A 20,873-nucleotide genomic window follows, 5' to 3' on the forward strand; every position below is an offset into this window, starting at 1 on the left:
CTTGACTTGGGGAAAATTAATTTAATTTATTACCAATCAAATCACAGTACACTAATGAGAAATAAAACCAAACCTTAAAAACACCTTCCACCTCATCCCTCTGTTCTTCCCAAGCTCAATTTCACTGCCGAATTCTCTGCCTCCTTCCCCACAATGGTGCAGTGGGATGGGGAATGGGGGCTGTGGTGAGTTCATCATACACTGTCTGTGCTGCTCCTTCCTCCTCAGGGGGAGGACTCCTCACACCCTTGCCCAGTTCCAGTGTGGGATCTCCTTGGGCTGCAGGTGGATCTCTGCTCCCTCGTGTTCCTCCATGGGCTGCATGAGGACATTTAGCCTCATCATAGGGAATCTCTGCTCCAGCACCTGCAGCATCTCCTCCCTTTCATCTGCAGAGGGGTGTCCAGAGCTGCTGCTCTCAAACATTCTCACTCCTCTGACCACAGCTGCAAGTTCTTTCACTTTCTTCTAAAATATGTTATCCCAGAGGCACTACCACCATCACTGCTGGGCTCAGCCTTGGGCAGCAGCGAGTCCCTTCTGGAGCCACTGGGAGACATGGGTGGAGATTTCAGCAGCTGCTCACAGAAGCCACCCCTCCAGCCCCCACACACAAAATATCAAAACCTGACCTCACAAACCTGACACAAATGTTCCTCTCTGTTTGGAAAAGTAGAGCTTTCCTTTAGGAAGATGTCTGTATAAATACTACAAAAACTGAGAAGTGATTATTATCTTCCAGAGAGCAGTGTTAATACAGGCTTTAAAAAGAGATCAATGGGCATTTTTCTATTAGTCACATTTCTGGCAGCTTGTCCATATCTGCAAATACATACTTTAGAAGATCAAATCAGCAGCCAACCCGTGCTACAGACAGAAAAAGGAAGACAGTAAAAGCACATAACATACAATTATATTAGCTCTCCCTCCTAGAGAATGTTTTACAATTATGTCTGGCTAGCCAAACCAATTTCTCTTTACTGCTCACTGGAACACCATCTCTTCTATTTCCTCCAAGTTGACTAGGGCTTTTCTGTTCCCCTTCTTCAGTTCTTTTATTTCACAAATGTTTTGCAAATACACTCTCTCTTGGATTAGGCTGCACTTAACCTGAAAAGGGCTCACCATTCTCTGGGTTTAAAATTAAAAGCATCAGATGAACAGAGAGAGATCTGGTGTACATCACTGTCCAAAGCCTGCGTGTCCAGGGTCAAGAACAACTCTGCTGAACACAGAACAGAGAAGCAGGTGCAGCTGAGAAAAGTCAGACAGCTCAAAAACACAGCGCAGAGAATCCAACAGAGAACCCACTGACAAACAGTCCTGGGGAAAAAAACCAGACTTTGAGTTTGTTGTTGACCTTGGAGCTGGAGCAGAAACCTGTGTCCCATTGACTGAGTTCAGTGAGAACTCAAAGAACTTCCTTATTCTTTGTAAAAAAAGCAGGAGGTACAAAGAATATTTGAGTCCATCACCTTTCCCTAAAGTCAGCTGTCTCAAAAAGCCAGTTTTTGGCAAATTTCACTCATGTCCAAAGAGGCAGCAGTACATGCAAATGCTTTATAGTTTAAAATGTCATATGTTGATGCTGACAAGTTCAAGACATGAGAAGAGGTTGCTATGGAAACACATGCAGTATTGCCTGGAACATAAGGCAACATTTTACACTGGGAATTTTTTTAAAAACCAACATTGGGCCAACAAATTAGTTGGTTGCCAAATTAGGTTTAGGATGGGGAAAAATTAGTTTGTTATTTGTTCTCAGATAGAAATATTTTTGTTTAGAAACAATAAAGCTAAATGTAATGAAAGCATTTGCATTATATTTTGGATTATTTTCCTTGTCTCAGAGCAAAAAGTAATTTTATTTTGAAAGAGTTTCTTTTGAAGAAAATCCATCTCTATATTGCCCTGTGCTGGAGTCTCCATCTAATTTTCTTTTTATAATTAATGAAATTACTTTAGTGAATAGTTATGTTCTTTGAAGGGTTAAACCTTTCACTTTTATATAACCTTACTTGCCTGTGAACCCACATTGGCCAACAGAACAAATATAGGAGTAGAGCTGATCAGAAAACAGCAGAATTGCACCCTTGGGCAGTCTGGCAGTTCTCAGTTGCTTCCTAAGCCCTGTTTTATAACCCTGTTTGCAACCTGTCACCGTTGCAAGGTGACACCTGCCCTTCTGGGGTATGGCTTTGCAGTGGCATCTTTCAATGCCAATCTCTTCTGCTTCATCCCCTGCCCTCCCAACAAGCACAGGAACAATTCTGAACTCCCCAAATAACAGTTTTACTCTGCAAGCCTCACGAAAAGTCTGATTCTAAAACACAATTCCTACACACCCATGTACTCAAGGGGAAAAAAAACCCTCACCACTTAATCTTTCTTACATAAAGCATAAAGCCTTTTGTTTTTTTCTGCTGAAAACTTTCTATTTAAAAGAGAAGATTTATAAAAAGAGGACACAGGGTTCTACTTCTGACACTTTATTTTTGGAAGTATAGAAGAGCATTTGAGCTGCTGGGCCTCAGACTGGCTCTTTCCTTTCATCTTTTCCTATTTTGAGTATTCTAGAAATTTTCAGTCTACTAGAACATCTTTTGGGGAGGCAGTTTGGGCCATTACAGAATTTAAAAATTTACTAATCTACAATTCAACTTAAATTACTCTCCAATCTGCAGCTGACAAGACCTCATGATTTTTGCAAGTATAAGGCCAAGATACTTGCAAACACACAAGATGGGGGGTCATGGTAGCAGCGTGGCATGATCAACATTTTTGTCTGATAACTTTAGTAAAAATCTAAACCAAATTGCAGACACCATTTCTTCATAAATACCTGAGCAGTGAAGGTGGGAAAATCTCTTTTTTGCAACGTTTAAGAGAGAGGGTGCTAGGACACCTGATGACTAGTATCTGAAGTGGAAAAAAACTTGTGAACTGGCTTGAGAGCACTGTCCTTCAGTAAATGCAGCAGCAGGCAAACAATGCCAGCAAGTTGTTTTCAGAAAACATCTCATTTAGGGTTGTGCTGTCAAAGATGCCTAAGGAGAACTGACAGCCAAACACAGATGGGCTCCTCATGTCCTCAAAACCTCAGCTTGCATGGTTTACAGTTGAATCCCAACACATCCAACTTGTTTCAAATGAGAGGTGTTTTCCAGCCATCCCACTGTCTTAGGGAAATTCCCATAAATGCTTTTTGTGAGTGCAGACCTCCTGTCTCAGCAGGGCTGGAGGCTACTGAAATCAAGGGCCACTGCTGCCACCCAGGCAAAGTGGGTCACAGCAAGAGGAATGAGGAACAGCATTTCTGAGTTTTAAATGCCAGATCCTTTTAACATCCATCCAGCAGCCCATATAAATTCATTTATTACTGTATTTTTAAGCTGTCTGTACATGGTTGGGTTTTGGCCAGTTCCAGAACAGCCTTTTTAAAATTTTATATTTTTAAATAAAACCCACCTTTTATGCAAATCTTCCAGACACATAAGATATTAACTTTTACTTTACTTTCTACTTACAACTGTTTCCTCGTTTCTTTGGAATCTAGTAAATCTGTGTTCCTAAGAATCTTACAAGAATACTCAGGTAAATAAAGTGCAAATTATTAGCACCCAATTTCAATGTTGCTTAAAGCATAACTTTTTCTTCTGTCACACCTCCCTTCCCATTTTTTTCTTATTATTACCTTGAATAAGGTAATACTTATTGACTAAATGTGTCTATGAAAACTTGTAAATAGGCAGGATAAATGTAAGAATTTTTATAAATTCAGTTCTCTTAAAAGCCCACCATGTATCTGTGTCAGAAGGACTGAGGCAGAGAAATATGGAAAAGCTCATCTGTAAAGATGCTGAGACTTTGGCTGCAGTTGACTCAACTTCACAGGGTTCATCACAACAGAATTTGGCTCTCCTCTCTTCTGTTTTCTTCACTACTAATGGATACTCTACTATTTAATTAGTGCAGCATGATCCAAATCCCATCAAAGTCAATAAAACTCTTTTCATTTATGTTAACGGGTTTTGGACCAACTCCTGGTTTAATACCAGAATCAAATAAAACACCCCTAGGAAAAGAACAGATATACCAAGCTTACACTTTAAAGTACAATCTTAAAACCTTCCTAAGGTTTTTACCCGCTTTAAAGTAAATCTCATTATTGAACATCTCACAAAAACAGCTGGACAGCTCTTTTTCTTGCCAGCCCGATTAAAGTGTCAGAAGGCATCTAAATGTGTGCAGACCTTCACTGTGAAAAACCTTCCCACGGCAGAAGTGACACCTTCATGAAGCTTTTCCTGGGGCTCTTTTGCTGTGCAAGGACAGGAGGGTTCACCCTGGGAGGACAGACCTGGCAACAGAACTGCTTTAAAGGTCCTTGTTCTTTTTCTGGCACCACCACAGTTGTGCCAACACTGTATCTGTTGGGCTGCCCTGCAGAAAACTTCACCAGTGTCATTCAGCCACTAAGGCTGTTTGGCCAGAGACATCCACACCTGACCAGGTGGCACCAGGACAGCCAGGGCCCAGGTGAGGAGAGCTCTGTTCAGCAGAGCAGTCAGCTCTAGTACAGCACAGCTGAACCTCCATAACCACTTTAATCAAACCAGCAGGAGAGAGCACCAGCTATTTTTGTCACACAGAAGAGAGAGGAGGCTTCCTGCTCTTAGACTATACCCCAGTCGCTGCAGAAAGCAATGAACCACAAAGCAAGCAAAATGACACTATGTAAACAGAGAGATTAAACCTCCTCCTCCTGATACTTTTGACCCATTTTGGCAATGCCAAGCAAGCCACACAAAGCCACCACATCGTTTCTAGCATAGCAGCATGCTTTAATTGACTGGCACATTAAACATCAAAGTTCTGTGTAAAGTTTGACCACAGAAATCACATTCAGAAATCACATCCAACCAGGGCTGACTCAGCAGCAGTGCCACAGGATTCTTTTTTTAAATTCTCAAATGCCCAAACAAAAAAAAAAAAAAAAAAAAAAAAAAACAAATTCGCGGTGTTGCTTTCAATGTGTTTTTTTTCATTTCCCACTACTCCAGCCTGGCAGCAGAGTAGGCTGGGGGATGAATTTCCTTGAAAACAACTTTGACAGAATGTTAATAGAGAAAGAAGAAAATTCAGGGCAAGGTTCAGAGGTGCTTTAGAGATGCTTCCCTTCTGGGCTGGGGCTGTGACCCTTCCCATGGAACCCATCACAGCAGCTCTGGAGGGGACTGTCCTGCAGCACACCAGGACACACTGGTGATGTGGGCACATGTCTCCAGCTCCCTGCTCCCATCTGCCCAGTGCCTCTGGGCAGCCCTGACTCACCTTGTACTGACATGTGCACTGGGTTGGGAGGTGCAGGAACCTCTGTTTGCTCTCCCAGATTCCAGCCCTTCCCTGCGAACTTGCACTGAGGATAAATGGGGGTATCACTTCTTGTTTCATTCTCCCTTCTGGAGCTACTCATTAAAGGAGAATATTCACTGAGCAAGGATTCTGTTGTGAACTGCCAGGAAACAGTGTTTTCTGCTCCTTCCTGTTGCATGGGCCATTCCCAAGCTATTCTCACCACCTCAGCACTCCAGCGCCAGTGCTCAGCATCTTGCCCTGCTGCAACTGATCAGATGTCCCCAACTGCTCTTTCTTTTGGCCTTCTTTCTGACACATCCCTTCCTCTCCCCCAAATCCCACACAGAGACAGTCATCTCACTGCTCTGAGCACTACACTTCTCCACAGGAACCACAGTGCATTTTTCCCCAGTGAAGAAAGTCTTTCCAGCTCATGAAAAGGAGAGCAGAACAGCCCAGCAGCCCACCAGCAGCCAGAGGGGAGGGAGGTAGTCTTCCAAACAATCTGTGCAGCTTTGGAATTCAAACCCATTCGCTGTGGTGGAGCAAATTCACCAGCCCTTGGCAACAATTTCAAAGATGGCCATTTGCTCCACATTCCTCAGCAAAGGAGGGATGATGACAAGGTCCCTGGCTATGTGAAAGTGAGGAGTGAGAACCTACAGGCTCAATCTTTCCCTAGAACCAGTTTCAGGGAGGACATCATTACAAGGTGAAAGCTGCCTCCACACAGACTAGAAAACACAAGTATTAGGGCTAATCTAGCCAGCGCACCGTGAGATACAGAGGATTAGATCTGACCTGATAGGTCTCTGACGTCAGTGAAAAGTGGTCTTAATATAAACAAATATCAAATGAAAAGAGAAAAAAAACCAATGCTTTCCCACAGTGGGATAGCTAGAATCTACTGTACAACTTGCAAGCAGTGATTCAGTACTCCAAAAATTATATCCTTGGGTTAAAGACTGCATGGAGTTCATTCTGGAAGTGCATGATAAAAGTGTCACCTAAGCACAAATATTTCTTAAACCCACAAGTCAAAGCAAACACCCCTTCAAATCACCCAAAAGGAAAACAAATTTGCCAGAAGCAACTAAATCCTTCAAAGCCCTAAGTATATCCACCACAGATGAATTTCACATTACTTGCATCGCATTTATTCCACAGTTTTCCTAGTCTTGTCATGATTTCTACAGGCCTGCATAATAACATGAAAATGTCACAAAAATTACGTGAGAATGGAAATCCAGAGGCAGGGAGCCACAAGGCCCTCAGTGAGCTTGTGTGACTAGAAGCAGTGCCTGGAGCTGTGTCTTTAACCCATCTGCCCATTCGAGACCAAGGAGCCTTCAGAGATCCTGGGACCCCCAGTCTCCCTTTCCAGTGCTCTTTGCCATTTCCAAAAAGCAAACCTTAAATATGTTACTTAGTGAAATCTCATGAAAACATATAAACATTCACAGATTTTGTGTGTCCAGCTGCCTCCCAAGAACGAGTGTCTCTCTTTTCAAACCATGGGAGCCTGTAACTCCGACTGTCAGAGGAGGGCATATCTCCACACGAGTGTGAAAACATCTAATTACATAAGGCCAGGTCCTCAGCTAATGCAAAGTGACAGAACTCCCAGAAATCTGTGGAGACACGATGATGCAGATTAACAGAGGTTTGGCTCATTATAATTGAGTGGACCCAACTTCTAATTTTCCCATCTAGTGACAGATTGTTGGAATCCTGACCACCAGAACCTCAGAGTGCAATGGGGAGTTGAAAGCAGATAGCATCAGGGAAAGTAAACTCCAGTTTGGCTGAAAGCATATTTATGATCCAGGAGTTTCAATTAGCTGTTGCTGACTTATCACAAAAGTCTGTTGAACAGATGTGTAATTAGAGTTTTTCTCATGTTGTTCTCTCTTGTGACTTGGGTTTTTTTTTTTGTTGGGGGATTGTATTTGGCGTTTGGGTGGGGTTTTTTCAAGTGATGCTGGTTTTATTGAGGTCAAAGCTAACATCTTAGGCAGAAAAAGCTCTTCCCACCACCACGCCTCCAGCAGGGCAGAAGCAAAGAGAGGCAGTCTCAGTAGGAAAATCTTTCTTCTTTCTCTTCATAGGAAGATGGAGACAGAAAAGCTGTCAGAATGACCCTGCAAATTCAAGGCAGCTGGAATTGCCTCATCCTCCTGGCATGGACTTGAGGGTTTCTCCCAATCCCTCCCCCTTACTTAATGCATCACCTCTTCTGTGGTGGGGATGTGGTGTGAGGCAGAAAGGGAAGAAGGTTTAGCAGAGCTATTTCAGGTTTAGCAGCACACAGTTCTGTCCTGTTCCATCCAGCACACGGGATATAAACAGCCATGGGAAAAGCTGCACTTGAGCTTCTCACACTCTCCTCCCTCCCCACCACCACTGCATCAGGGGACAGAGAACAAGGTGAAAGACAAGGTTATGATGTGGAATACTCCATGGCCTGCTTTTTGTCCCAAATACTCTGCTAATCAACCTGTCCACACAAAGCCAAATGGAGCCAGTGAAACTAAACACATTCACTTCAGCAGCTTTGGAGCAGACCCAAAAATCAGCTACTTGCCGTGGGACCTCCCTGGCCCTTACATAAAATGATGCTGGATCATGACACAAACATTGACAGAGATCTGGGGTTTTTCCTGTGTGATTTTCTGTTTGGCTAAATGCAAGATTACACTGTATTTTCATAGGTTCAGCATTTTTACTCTATTTTATAAGATGTGTATGACTATTGTTGGGCTTAATTTGACTGCAGTGAACTAAGCACTTTATTTTCACAGAAATTCATTACACTCTCCTACTGAGGAGTTTAAATTAATTCAAAACATCTCATAAATGGTCTTGTCTTTCTTTGCTTGTCTATTACGTATCCAGACTGAATTTCATATTCTTCTTTCAGAGTACTAAATCATCCTTTGATTAATCCCATTTTTACACTTGCTGCTTATGTCAGCCTTAATGTGCTGTAACTTGGCAAACAAATTTAATATTGACAGACATCTCTTAGCACGTATTTGGGAATTAAACATTTTGGTTTACTGATGAATGGTGGATTTGCAATTTTTACAATGAAACCTAAAACTATTAGAAAACTCTGATTTCAAGCTTGGTTATAAATCTGAAATCAATCCAAATTCATCTCTAAAACTTCCTTATCCCTGAGGTCCCTAGTGGTATTGAGCAGAAGTGGTGTAAAATTTCTTCTTCTGGGTTTTGGGATGGGGTTTTTTTTTGTTGTTCACAATAGGTAAAAGATTGTGACCTTATGTACATTCATGGTGCTCTACAGAGACCGTTTTGAAGTCTGAAAGACACCAGCTATTTATTTTTATTTTATCCAGCTATTACTTTAGGTATATAAAAAATTTTAGACATTTTCAGCCTTCCAAGCTTCAAAGGCTGTCATCTTCCAATATAACTCCTGTCACCTGAGAGTGTTGGCTCGTGGAAGACTCCTGGCCCAGCTCAGCTGTCTTCATCATCAGGTAGTGATTTATTTCTCAAAGACTGTTTCTTAAATAATTCTGGTTTGGAGAATGCTTTCTGAACAACACCTCTCTCTCTCCTTCCACAGCTCATCTGCTTTGAAAAAGAAAAGCCTCACAATTTTAGCACTCTGAAAAATGAAAAAGTATATTCTTCTGCATATGAGTTAGACGAACAGGATTTACCCAAAAGAGATTATTTAAAACAAATAAACCCACTACTAAAACAGTAACTACAGCCTGTGCTGCCACCTACCCTTGGTTAATCTCTGTTTTCTGTAGGCTCTTTTTCCAAAGCATGGGCTCTGTCCTGGGAATGGGAATGCCCTGCAGGTGATGTGGTGGTCGTGGGCACCAGCCCTTGCACCAGCCTTGGGAGTCACACACTTCACCATGGGAGAAATGCAAGGTGCAGCTGCTTAGGGCAGGTGCTGGATGTTAGTTCTGCCTTTTGCACATGGGGGAAAGAGCAGAGAAATGAGAATCACAGAACCAAAGAATCATTTAGGTTGGGAGAGACTTGGAAGATCTTTAAGTCCAACCAATAACACAGGACTGTCAAGTCCACACTAAACCATGGCCCCAGATCCCACATCTAATCTTCCCTGAGCAGCCTGTTCCAAGGTTTGACAGCCCTTTTGGTGAAGATTTTCCTAACATCTAATCTAATCTAAAAAATTCAGCAAGTGCTTGGAGTAAAATCTGTGCTTTCCCCTCTTCCTTTCTAAATTCTATCGTTTTACTCTATTTGAATTAAAATGTAAATGGTGCATTACTACGCTTAGCTCTTGAAATAGTTTTACTCCCAAGAAAGTAAGCCTTTCTTTCCTGTTGGACTCAATGTATTATTTTGATTTTCTCCGTTCCATAATCTACAATACTCATTAAATCATGCCAAAAAAGCACATGTTCAGAAACAAAACTTAAAAGAGAAATCCCTCCCACGGATCAAACTGTGCAAGAGTAGCCCTGAGTCTGCAGTGCCCATCCTGGGTGTGTGGTGTGAAGGTGCCTTTGGATGGGTTTGCCTGAGGGGGCTGATGCATGTCCAGAGCTCCACTGGACATGCTGGAAGCTGCTGCAGCAGCCCAGCAGCCCCCAGGGCACAGAGGGAGGAGGCAGAGGTGACAGAGGCACTGCCCACAACCTTGGGAAGCAGGCACAGCAGCAGGCTGAGAGAGCTGCACTCAGGGCTCCTGTAGAAATTTGCTGTATCATTCACAAAATTCAATGCCTCCCTGCCATTTCATGGACTGCTTCTTGTCAGGATTGTAAGTGATGCAGTACAAGAAAAGAGCTGCTGGCCAGCCTGCTCATTAGCCAGCCTGCTCATTAGCCATGCAGGTTCCTCTCCACACATCCACTTCATTATTCTCACAGTGATAGTAAATCAGAAAACACACTAATAAAGGCTTAAAGGCTCAGGGCCTACATCAAGGTGTGGCTCTGTGCTACCCTAAAACTCAGGTAGATATTTTGATTGAATGTTTTTCAAAAAACAGCTTAAATGTTCACCATATGCCAGGTATTTCCTTCCAGTTTTCTTGCCTCAAAAAACTGTAAAAATCATTCACCTTCATTACAGGGCAATAACAGCAGCCTGTAGTCCACACACTTAGTGAAGAGAAATAACTTAAATGCATAAATTAGCTGGATCTAGTTACAGGTAGAAGGACCTCTTCTTGTCCACAGATACCAGTGATGTCCACTGACTTTCTCATTACAGGATTAGTAGGCTTCACACTTAATTTCAGTGGAAAACAGATTGTAATTTGTCCCCTGAGGTCCACCAGGCCAGAGGTTAAATGCTGGGAAAAAGCAGTCTGACCATATAAATACATTCAAACACAGAGGTGGCAACTACAGGAAAAGTTAAAGGGAATGACAGTAGGAAAGAAGTTAAAGTAGCTGTATTTATAGCTCAGCACATCAAAAGAAAAGTGGTAACACTGTACTTTGCAGGTGGAAGAGTCAGAAAGTACCAGGGACACTGGGCAATTCCAGCCTCTGAATTCTCCACAGAGAGCTGCATAAGTGAGGAATTAATAGTGTCTTTATTTTGAAGATAAGGGTCACAAATGCAGCAGTAAAGGGGGAAAATACCAAATTCTACATCAACAAATTGAAATGGAATTAAAGGATCTATAAACTGGATGGCCAATACTGAAAAACTTGGCCGCACTTGGGATGCCAAGACCAAAAGGCAACAGCAAGTTGGACAAATGAGACTTCCATTTCAGCAAGGCAAAGATTTGGAAAACAAACAGATCAGTAGATGCAGTCCTACAAGGGGCATGAAGGGGAGGGGGAAAAGCAAGTATATAAATTAGTGGTGAGGGCAGGTTCTCCAGTGGTGTGGCGTTAGAGAGGATAAAATGATACTGAAGTTACCAAGTTCAGTAAATGAACCTCCCCTGCTTGGGGTCAGCCAGCCCACAAAACCCACACCAGAGCACAAAGTCTCACAGAACAACACACAAGAAAAAATGCACAAGGTGTAAAGAGAAACTCATCTGTACTGTAAAATGACACCTTCAAAACAACATACTTGGGATGATTTTCACTGGCCTGGTGATTTTTGAGACTTCAAGAAAGACAAGTGGCACCTCTTTTACTTGAGGGAAGTACTTACTTTAAAATTTTTTCTTTAAACAAAAAGCAGTTACTTAGAAGAAAAAGCAGAAACATTAATGCTGAGATTCACACTTACAACTCCAAGAACTCCAGATCTAAAGAAAGTACCAGACGTTTTAAGACCTGGGAATAACTGAGAAGATCTATAAGAGAGGCTGTGATTTAGATATGAGGAGGCAACGTGCTCTCCTGCACTTGAAGAGGACACTCTTCTTTTCAATGTTACAGTTTAATAGAACAGTGCTGAAAATAGCGTGTGAAATGTGGGCCTTTCATTTGCAGACTATTAAAACTGGGAACCCGCTGTGTCAAGACTCTGCAAACAAAGATGAATTTAAAACACACTCAGATAAAGGGGCTAAAGGAACCAGATGTGATGTGTTAGAGAACTTACTGAAACTTTGGAAGAAAGAAGGCAATAAAGGGACAAGGTGATCCGAAAAGGAGGGTGTGCACATCAGAGCAAGGTTGTGCAACCCCCTGCAAGACACTCAAGACCTGCTCCCTGGTCCAGTTTTAATCAGACCCAGTATGAGAAATGTCCTAGTGTGCCATTAAGTAATGGCATGACCTGCTTACAAAGCAACAGTCACCATAAATAAAAAGTACTCAGAAGTAGGTCGAATAAAACTGATCCCTGGAGAAAAGGTCCTGCTCCACGCAACAGCTGGAATTCTGGTTGATTCAAAAAAATATTTTTTAACCTTCTGTAGGAAAAAAGTAAACATGTAACTAACCTGAAGTGTGGTAATGCCTTGCCATTTGCAGGAGTCTTGAATTCTCAGGGAACACCCTCTCCACACCAGGAGGAAGCAGCGAGCTGGCAGGTAAGTGAGCTAATAGTACTTTTTGAGGGACACACCTTTGTAAGCTAAGGAGGGACAGACTTCTCAAAATAGATGTTCTGCTTACCCCAGAAATTAATTATGACCTTTTCAAAATTAGTTCCTATATTTGGGTCTTTCTAGAAGGGAAGCAGGAGACACCAGACACCTTTCCTTGGATGTACAGAGTTTAATATTCTGGTTGGAAAATTAGTTTTTGTGTGGTCAAAGAGTATAGTACAGCTGAGACACTACTACAATGAGGACAATGCAACACAAGGTCAAATGGGACATAAAGAAATACTTATATTTTATCCAAAGGCCTACAACATACCACAGAGATGCCAGTTTTGACTGCCTGAGGATACTCTGTCCAGATGGTGTCCACCTGTATGATGTAGGAAATTACTTGCTCTGCTCTCAGATAAAATGTAGGTGAGATGATCCATGCACAGAAGATGCAAAGAAAAAAAAATAGTATTTACTGATGACAGAGTCTCTTTTAAGGACAGCAGAGGATAATTTACTCCAGTCAGAGGCTGAATCATAGTGTTTACACTCTTTGTGTGTCACACCATAACTTTTAAAAGGGAAAGCCTGTGCAATTTACAAAGCGGAAGGGACCATCCAACTAGGCTTGTGCTGGCCAGGGAAATGAACAGCAGAAACCCAGAGAATGGGTTACCAAGCAAAGTCTCTATCCTGTGAAAACACGGACATGCTGGAGTGTTAGGCATCAAAACAGCTCCATTGCTTTGCCAGGAAACACAGGTCTTTTAAATTATGTGTATAGATGGGGATGGGCAGTCAGGCTCTGATTGTTGTACAGTTCACATACATGCTTGGCTTACCCATGTGGAAACCCCAGCTGAATTCAAAATGCCCCTGAAAAAGGGTTAATGGTGATCCCATGATCATCTGCAGAGGAAGGACTGCTGTTTCCTTAATGAGAATGGCTTTTACATTTTGTTCTATACTGCGTCACAGAAAGTATTTGCACTTCTTCTGCCACTGTATTACAGTTCTACTTAGCAAAAAGGCCCACAGTGAATTTTGCCATTACACTAAAAAATGAAGAAAAGAACACAGATGGCAACTTCGGTTTGATTTTGGTTTAATTTAATGAGAAAATGCTCCCAAATGCAAAGATTATATATGCCCAATTTTTATCTCCTTAAAATGAATGCAACCCCATCATAATGTAAATGCTAAGAATTTAGCATGCAGAAAAGGAATTACTGGAATTATTTGTAGCAGGCATCTGTTTTAACTGTCAGGCACTGACCTGACCAGACTTTGAAGATAATATTGTGCTACCTTGAGTTCTGCTTTTTTTCTACATCACAAACCAGTGTAATCCAAAAACCAGATCAAAAAGAAACACGACTAAATTGTAAATCCATATGAAAGCAGGAGATGGATGTCTAAAAGGAAAAATAACTTGGTTACATAAGCATATCTGCCTTCTCCTGGTATATCCATTGTGAGCAGCTCCTTCACCCTCTTATCCAGGTAAGTTACATGTTCCACCTAAGGTGAGTTAGATTCACCTTCAACTCCATGGGCAGTTCCAAGAAAGCACCTCTGTCAGGACAGTATATAACAACATAACCTTAAAAATCACTGACTTCAAAGAGATCAAGCTCATGTGAGGCTGAAAGAAAGTGAAGAAGAACCACACTAAACAAGGCTAGACTTCACAAGGTGTTTAAATGCCTCTAGGAATGCAGGGAAGGTGGCAGAGGAAAGGGAGAAAGGTGAGCATTTCACATGGGTAGCTGGAATTGCTCTTAGGAAACACCACTGACTGGATCTGAACACGAGATTCTACATCTACACTTTAGAAATTAGATTATATGAATACAACCCTTTAAAACAAAAACTGAGGAGAAAAAGTTTTGTTCTCTGATTTAAAACGAGAAAGAAAATACTCTTAATATAAATAATACCTAACAGCACCTTGGGACACCTGACAGACACACATTTGTACTGACAGCAGCCAAAGCACCAGCCAGCTCCTGAGGACCCAGGACTGGTTAGGAAAGGGAAATGGATCACCACAAACCCACCAAGGTGGGCCAAGGGCTGCAGATACTGTAGCATTGGGCATGAGCCGAAAAAGCACTGCTGGTGTCCCAAGCATTTCTAGAAGAAACAGAGTCTGGGCAAGCAGCCAGCCAGGCAGCAGGCTGCGAGCAAACAGTTTGGGAGGGTTAGCACAGAGCACAGCAAAGACTGAAATGTTGTAGAGCAAACCCTGCCTGGTTCATCATAAGAAGAAGCAAGTCCACTGCACTTGTAAGGTGTCTGCCTTGGTACCCTCAGCAGCATATTGCCTACAGCTCATTTAGAAAACAACCAACCAGAGAGGGCTTGAAAAGCTCAGTTTCTATATATTTTCTTCTAATAACTTTCCATTTTAATGACACTACTGTGAACTTTTTGGAGAGCTGATCTTTCAGCTTTTAAAAAGGAAGAGAATTATACTAATGGAGCCAAACTAGGACATCATGATGTGTTACTGAAACTGATGTTCCTTCCTTTGCTTCAGTGGGTGCAATCAAATCACATTGATTGTTCATCATGGAGTAGTGATCCTCAGTCTTCTCAGACCTGTCAGTACATCTGACTCTGCACTGCAGCCTAAGTTAATCATGTGTTCATTAACCACTTCAGATGTAGTGTTGATATTGTGTTTTTCCTGTCTAAGTACACATTCTAGCTCACAAACTACAAATGTCAGGAGGAGACTGGGAGGGAGTTCATGCTTCTGAATTTCCTCAACCAAACAGTGCCATCCTGTCAACCTGAAGAAGACATTTTTGGCACATCATCCTCAAGCACTGCAGAAGTATTTATCAAAAATCTAGATGCGTAAAGATTTCTTCTACAAAGGCAGGTTCATCTGCTGAAGTGAAGAAAGACAGTTCCCATAGTTAGGCAATAATCTGAAAGGATTAACATAATCCTAACTTTTTGTTGTTTCATAGTATTTTTTACAGCCTCCAACCACTTCTCCTTCACAACCCTTGGAGAGGACAGCCAGGTCCCTCATTCTCCAACTGCATCCACAAGTGAAAATTTGGCCAAGGACCAAGAGGATACTCAAAGTACAACACCCTCCACCACAGTCTGCAGGCCATCGAGAGTTGGCCATGCTTGTTCTGCCCACTCAGTGAAGAATTAGTTTGAATGCTATCAGGCCAAACAAGTTGTCCAGAGTGTTTCTATCTTAAGTGGGAAAGTTTTGACAGTACTTTTTTTTTAATATGGCAAAAATCACATTCATAATTCAGAAAGCTGTTAAAAATCTATTGATTAGTTTTAACTTTGATTCTTCACCCACAATTTTTAATGACCCACTCCAGCTCTGACAGCACACCTAGATTGCATACTTCAGAAGTTCTCTTCATCTGCCTCAGATCTCATTTTTAGGTCAATAAATTTTCGTTGACTTCTGATACTGAAAACCGTGAGTACGCAAACTAATGCGAATCTCCTCAGCCAGGGCAGCAGACCTTCATCATTTATAGTACAGTTCAAAAGTCCCTTCACAGATCTAGTATTTTCATGTAAATTCCTTCTAACAACTTCTCATTTGGCAATACCAACTCCAGCAGCCAGACTCTTTAAGACAAGAACTGGGAAATAAGACACAGTTGGCAGTGCAGTGCAAACCAAAAAGGATGTTCAAAAGAAATAACATCAGAAGTTGGCAAGGTGGCAGATGTATTTGCTGAATTAAACCAGATTCAGGTAACAAAAGTTTGAAATGTAAAAATCAAAGTAGGACACTTCAAGTCCAGTATTGTTTCAGCCCTGATGGCTGATGCAAAGGACAGAAGACCATGAGAAGCATAGACAGATGTTAAATCACCTTCAAAAGCAAGCACTTCAAAAATAAATACTAGGAATTAAATTAATCAAGTTTATAATGCAAAATTCTAACATTTGTCTGTTGACAACTCAGTTGTAAGAGAGGTATCCCATCCCTCTCTCCAGAATAACCAAGAAAAGGTGGTGGAAATATTTGGGCTCAATGAAGAAAACTAAGTGTGAAGTTAAAAAAGGACATAGAAAAACAATTGAGAATAGCTTTATCCATGTCTTTATTCACATCCACATGTCAATAAACCCAAGAAAAGCATAGGCCCCAGTGGCCTCTAAGTATGTCCTGCTGTCAACACATTGCTCCAAGGACTCTTCAATACTCCTTGCAAAAAACAAGAAATAAAAGGTAAAGGGAGAGACAAATACAAGCAATATTAACTTCTGTGGTTACTTGCTTATTATTTCTGCCCACAGAATAGAAAGAGCAGTGGCTTTTGGAGAAACATTGGTATAATTCCTTCGAGTTTGTGTAATTCTATTGATAATCTGTTTTATACACTCACCCTACAAGAAAGAAAGAAACTGAGATGGAGGAAAAGGGTAGAGATGGAACATGGTACCCAAGGGACTGGAGTTCAATTTGTTGTTCCAAAACAGATTTACTGCACAATCTCTGCGAAATCTTTACAGCCTAAAGGTATTGAGGCAATGCTTCCTCTAGGAAGGCTTCAGGGACCTGGGCAAAAAAAATACATCCCTGCCCTGCAACATCTACCATGCAGATGCACACTGGAGGAAGCAGTAATCCATTTCCAAATGTATTAGCAGAACCACAGAAGTTGTAATTCTATGTGAAAATCATCCAGATTAGAATGTGGCACCTCCCAGCCCAGCCCAACTTTCCAGCTTCTAATGAAAACAAGAACACTGGAAAAGGCAGGCACATGGGTTGGGCATACAGGTTGACAACTACAATTCCTTTGGTAGCTTTCTGGATTCCAGTCATTTATGAGTGCATTTATTATTGCATTGAGGCCTGGCTTCACACTTTTGCATTTGAGAAATTACAAGCGTGAGAAGAGCGGTAATTTATAAAGTCTTTTCCTTTATATTTTCACTGCATTTTATAAATCATTTGTCATTTGTACATGCAGCATGAGGCTTTGGATCTTTAGAGTCTCATCCAAAGTTTGGCTTTAACTCCTGTTCTATTTTATCATAACTCTTTTTTCTAAATACTGGAAGGAAGTAGGAACAAGCTCCTCCCCTGCCCTTATAGTCAACACCTGTGCTGAGGAGAAGAGCACAAGGCAAGGAGTAGCCATCAACAGGATCTTCCTCCATCCTTCAGTACACATGAACAAGGAAGAAGAGCTTTGGCTCTGCCCCAGTTCTAAAAGTGAAGAGCAAGTAAATCTTGAGCAAGTAAATGTGCCTTACACAAAATGATCTGTGCTAGATCCAGAGAGAGCACAGAACTTTTGCTTCCCCCCCGAGGCAGAACTGCAGGCTCACACTCTGCTCTCTGAAGGGCTCTTCTCGCTCAGTCCTAGTGCTTCCCTTACCCTCAGCCAGCTGTTCACATCAAACAACTGCAACATTAAAACCTGCTTCTCAAAACAGGAATGCACATGGCTAGGAGAAACCACAGGAAAGGAAAGACTAAGGGGAAAAGTATTTGATTCCCTTCCATTCTTAGATAGTCAACATACTATCTCCATACATGTCATCTTCTTGGCACAGCAAATGAACAACTTCCTATGACTAAATAAATAGAAATACAACTGACTCCTACTGTCTCTTGATGCAGAGGCAGAATGGATTACAATTAAGCAATCTCAAAATTACAAACTCCAAAGGCTATAACAAGGAAGTACAGGCTAGATAAACTGGTCATTATAAAAAAAATATAGCCCTTTTCTCACTAAACAAATTGCTGTGCAGTTATTACTGCACAAATGACAGTGACAGTTTAGGATGTCAGGGGAAAACAGTGATAATCTGAGTGCTGAACATGCACTCCAGAACAGAAAGCTGCAGCCAGTTTTAAAACACACAGCTTTGACAAATGTATCACAGGGAGCTGTTTTGCTCATAAAACTTAAAGTCTTCTGCAACTTTTCATCAATCACTTGATTAGGCAATGAAACTCACCAAGTGAAATATCCAAGAAAACAGACTCTGAATAAATTAAAATTTTCCAGGACAAAACCATATTTTACCTATCAAATTTGTTTCCAGGGTAGTCCGGCCCATTATTTGGGATTAACTCTTTCCAACATTTATCCTTGCAGGCTGGAAGTGAGAAGTGGAAGAGGATGCTGAAAACTTGCCACTTAACCTTCTGGTTTAGAGCATCAGACCCCTCAAGTAACTTTACCACAAATCAACATAAATGCTGGTTTCAGCTGTTCTGTTCCAGAGTAGCAACCTCAGAGTCTGTGCTCAAACTTCTAGTGCCACTCTCTGTAAAGCAGCTCCTGGTGCAGCGCAGCTATTCCCACACAAGGGAACATTAGTTAATTTGCATTCACAGTTACCATATGAGGTGTGAGTTTCTGACAGTCCACACATTTTATATTTAAAGACTGTAGGAAATTAAAATAATTATCTTTGATATAATAACAACAGTAACTTACCAGTCCATCGCAATTGCTGATAGCGACCGAAGCATTTGGCAGATCAGTGATATCCCCAACATAGAGGCAATTCCCATAGAGAGGTTCAATATGAGTCTCCTCAGAGTCCTCCTGCCACTCAACTGTTGCTCCAGGGGCCACGAGCCTGGAGTTTGGTCGCAACCTGAAGTGAAACTCTCTTCCAAAAACAGTGACATTGTAAAATATCTGCTCATTTGCTGCTTCACGTTGCAAGTCCTCCACAGCTCTCCTGAAGCGCGCCTTTGGCGGTCCAGACACCAAGTGGGACAGGAACCTGCCCTCTGCATCGGTGCTCGTGGGGATGACAAGGCTGTACTCCTCTAGATTCCTCAGGATTGAATCTTTACAGGGAGAAAGCAAGAGAGGACAGAGATACTAGAACTAAACATATCCTGATGCCGCGGGATTTTTATTCCATTATTCATTAGCACAGCAGACACTTACATAAGGCAGATGGACACTGCACTCTTTGCAGGCACTTGGTTCACCTGCACGAAGTGTGCAGAGTTCACTCAAACTTGCCTTTTCCTCCCCAAAATACCAGACGGCAGCGTGAGGCTCCCCACCCCGCCAGGACCCTGCACTCTGCCGTCTGCAGGAGGTCCCGCTCCCCTTTGCCCTCCCAGCCGGGACCCCGCACACCCCGACAGTGACCCGGGGACTTCGGGGCTTTCCCAGGTGGCCAGGTTGAAGAGAGGGCGTTGATTCACTTCGAGACCGCTCTCAGGGGCAGGGGTAGGGGCTGGCTTTGCAGGTGGTGAGCCTGCAAGGCAAAGGCACGTCCCTCAGACTACCCCCGGGGCGACGGGTTTGAGTCGGGGGCGCTGGGGCCGCCGCGGGCAGCGACCGGGAGCGGTGTGAGCGGGGAGCCCGGGAGTTTTGGACGGAGGCGATGGCCCGGGCAGGAGGAGGGGGCGGACGAGCTGCCATGTGTTTCAGCCCGCTCGGGGAAGCCCAGGCAGCGCTCCCCGCCCGGCGGGGCTCTCCCGCTCGGCGGGGCAGGCGGAGGGCGGCCGGGACAGCGCTGTCACCGCCGGCCGCTCCCGCGTCCCTTCCCCGCTCCCCGTCCCCGCCTGCCGCCCGCAGGAAACAACTGGAAACCCGGCAAAAGTAGCTGCAGAAGAAGTTCAAGGGGAGCCGAAAGCCGCGAGGCGACGAGCCGCTACTTGGGACGGGCGGGCTGCGGGCACCGGGCGGCGGCGGGGCAGGGCAGGGCAGGGCAGGGCGAGCGGCCCCGAAGGCGTCCCGGCCGAGACCTACCTCTGTCCCCGGGGCGCCGCAGGGCGCCGGCCGGCAGGGCGAGCGCGCAGCAGAGCAGGACGCAGGCGATGCCCGCGGGAGGCTCCATCGCGGCGGCCCCGGCCGGACGCGGGGGCCGGGGCGGGGGCTGCCCGCAGCCGGGGCGGGCCAGGCGGCAGCCCCGCTCCGCTCCGCTCCGCGCCGCTCAGCGCTGCCCCGCGCCCCGCCGCCCGCGCATTCGCCCAGCCGCAGCCGCAGCGGCGGTGCCGGCCGCGCTCCCGGCTCGCAGCGAAGCAGAGACACCAGGAGGCGGCGGGGGTATAGTACTGGAAGCACAGGGCGTGCGGAGTGAAGTCAGGCTGATTGACAGAGGCGCTGCCACACGGCGCAGCCGGGCCGCGGGGAGCGGGGACGGGCAGCGGGGACGGGACCGCCCGCCCCGCCGGGCACAGCCCCCCTGAGCCCCGGCAGCCCCGGCCCGCAGCGCCCGCCCCCCGGGACCGGCCCCGGGAGGGGACGGGAGTTGGCAGAGCCCGTGTGGAGGAGAAAAGAAACGCCCCGCGCCGGGCTCGGGACCCCCGGAGCTGCGGCAGCCCCGCCAGAGGGACCCGCGGGCTGCCCGTCCATACGGAACCGAGCACGGACAGACCGGGCTGGCAAACTTGAGGCACCTCGGCAGGAGTTGTGTTGCAGTCTTGGTTTCCAGTTGACAGCAGGGACCCGAATGGAAAAAGTGCCACCAGCAGAGGCTAATCACAGCCAGAGATCTTCATCTGATCCCATAAATTACTCTAAGCAGCCATTTCACAGGAAAAATTGTT

The 20,873-nt window shown here is 44.0% G+C and overlaps 1 protein-coding gene across 1 annotated transcript in view; it reads right to left on the reverse strand.

The window, feature by feature from the left end:
* Positions 1–20,290, reverse strand: part of ADAMTS2 (ADAM metallopeptidase with thrombospondin type 1 motif 2) — a gene marked incomplete at its 5' end in the record, with an annotated part of 169,620 nt that extends 149,330 nt beyond the window's left edge. The window contains 4 exon segments of the mRNA XM_083871974.1: positions 18,793–19,154; positions 20,074–20,213; positions 20,215–20,260; positions 20,263–20,290. Of these exon segments, the coding sequence (XP_083728100.1) occupies positions 18,793–19,154; positions 20,074–20,213; positions 20,215–20,260; positions 20,263–20,290 (576 nt within the window).
* Between the last annotated feature and the right edge of the window lie 583 nt (positions 20,291–20,873).

This window comes from Zosterops lateralis (genome assembly GCF_965231275.1).
Source record: "Zosterops lateralis genome assembly, chromosome: 14".
NCBI classification, from domain to species: domain Eukaryota; kingdom Metazoa; phylum Chordata; class Aves; order Passeriformes; family Zosteropidae; genus Zosterops; species Zosterops lateralis.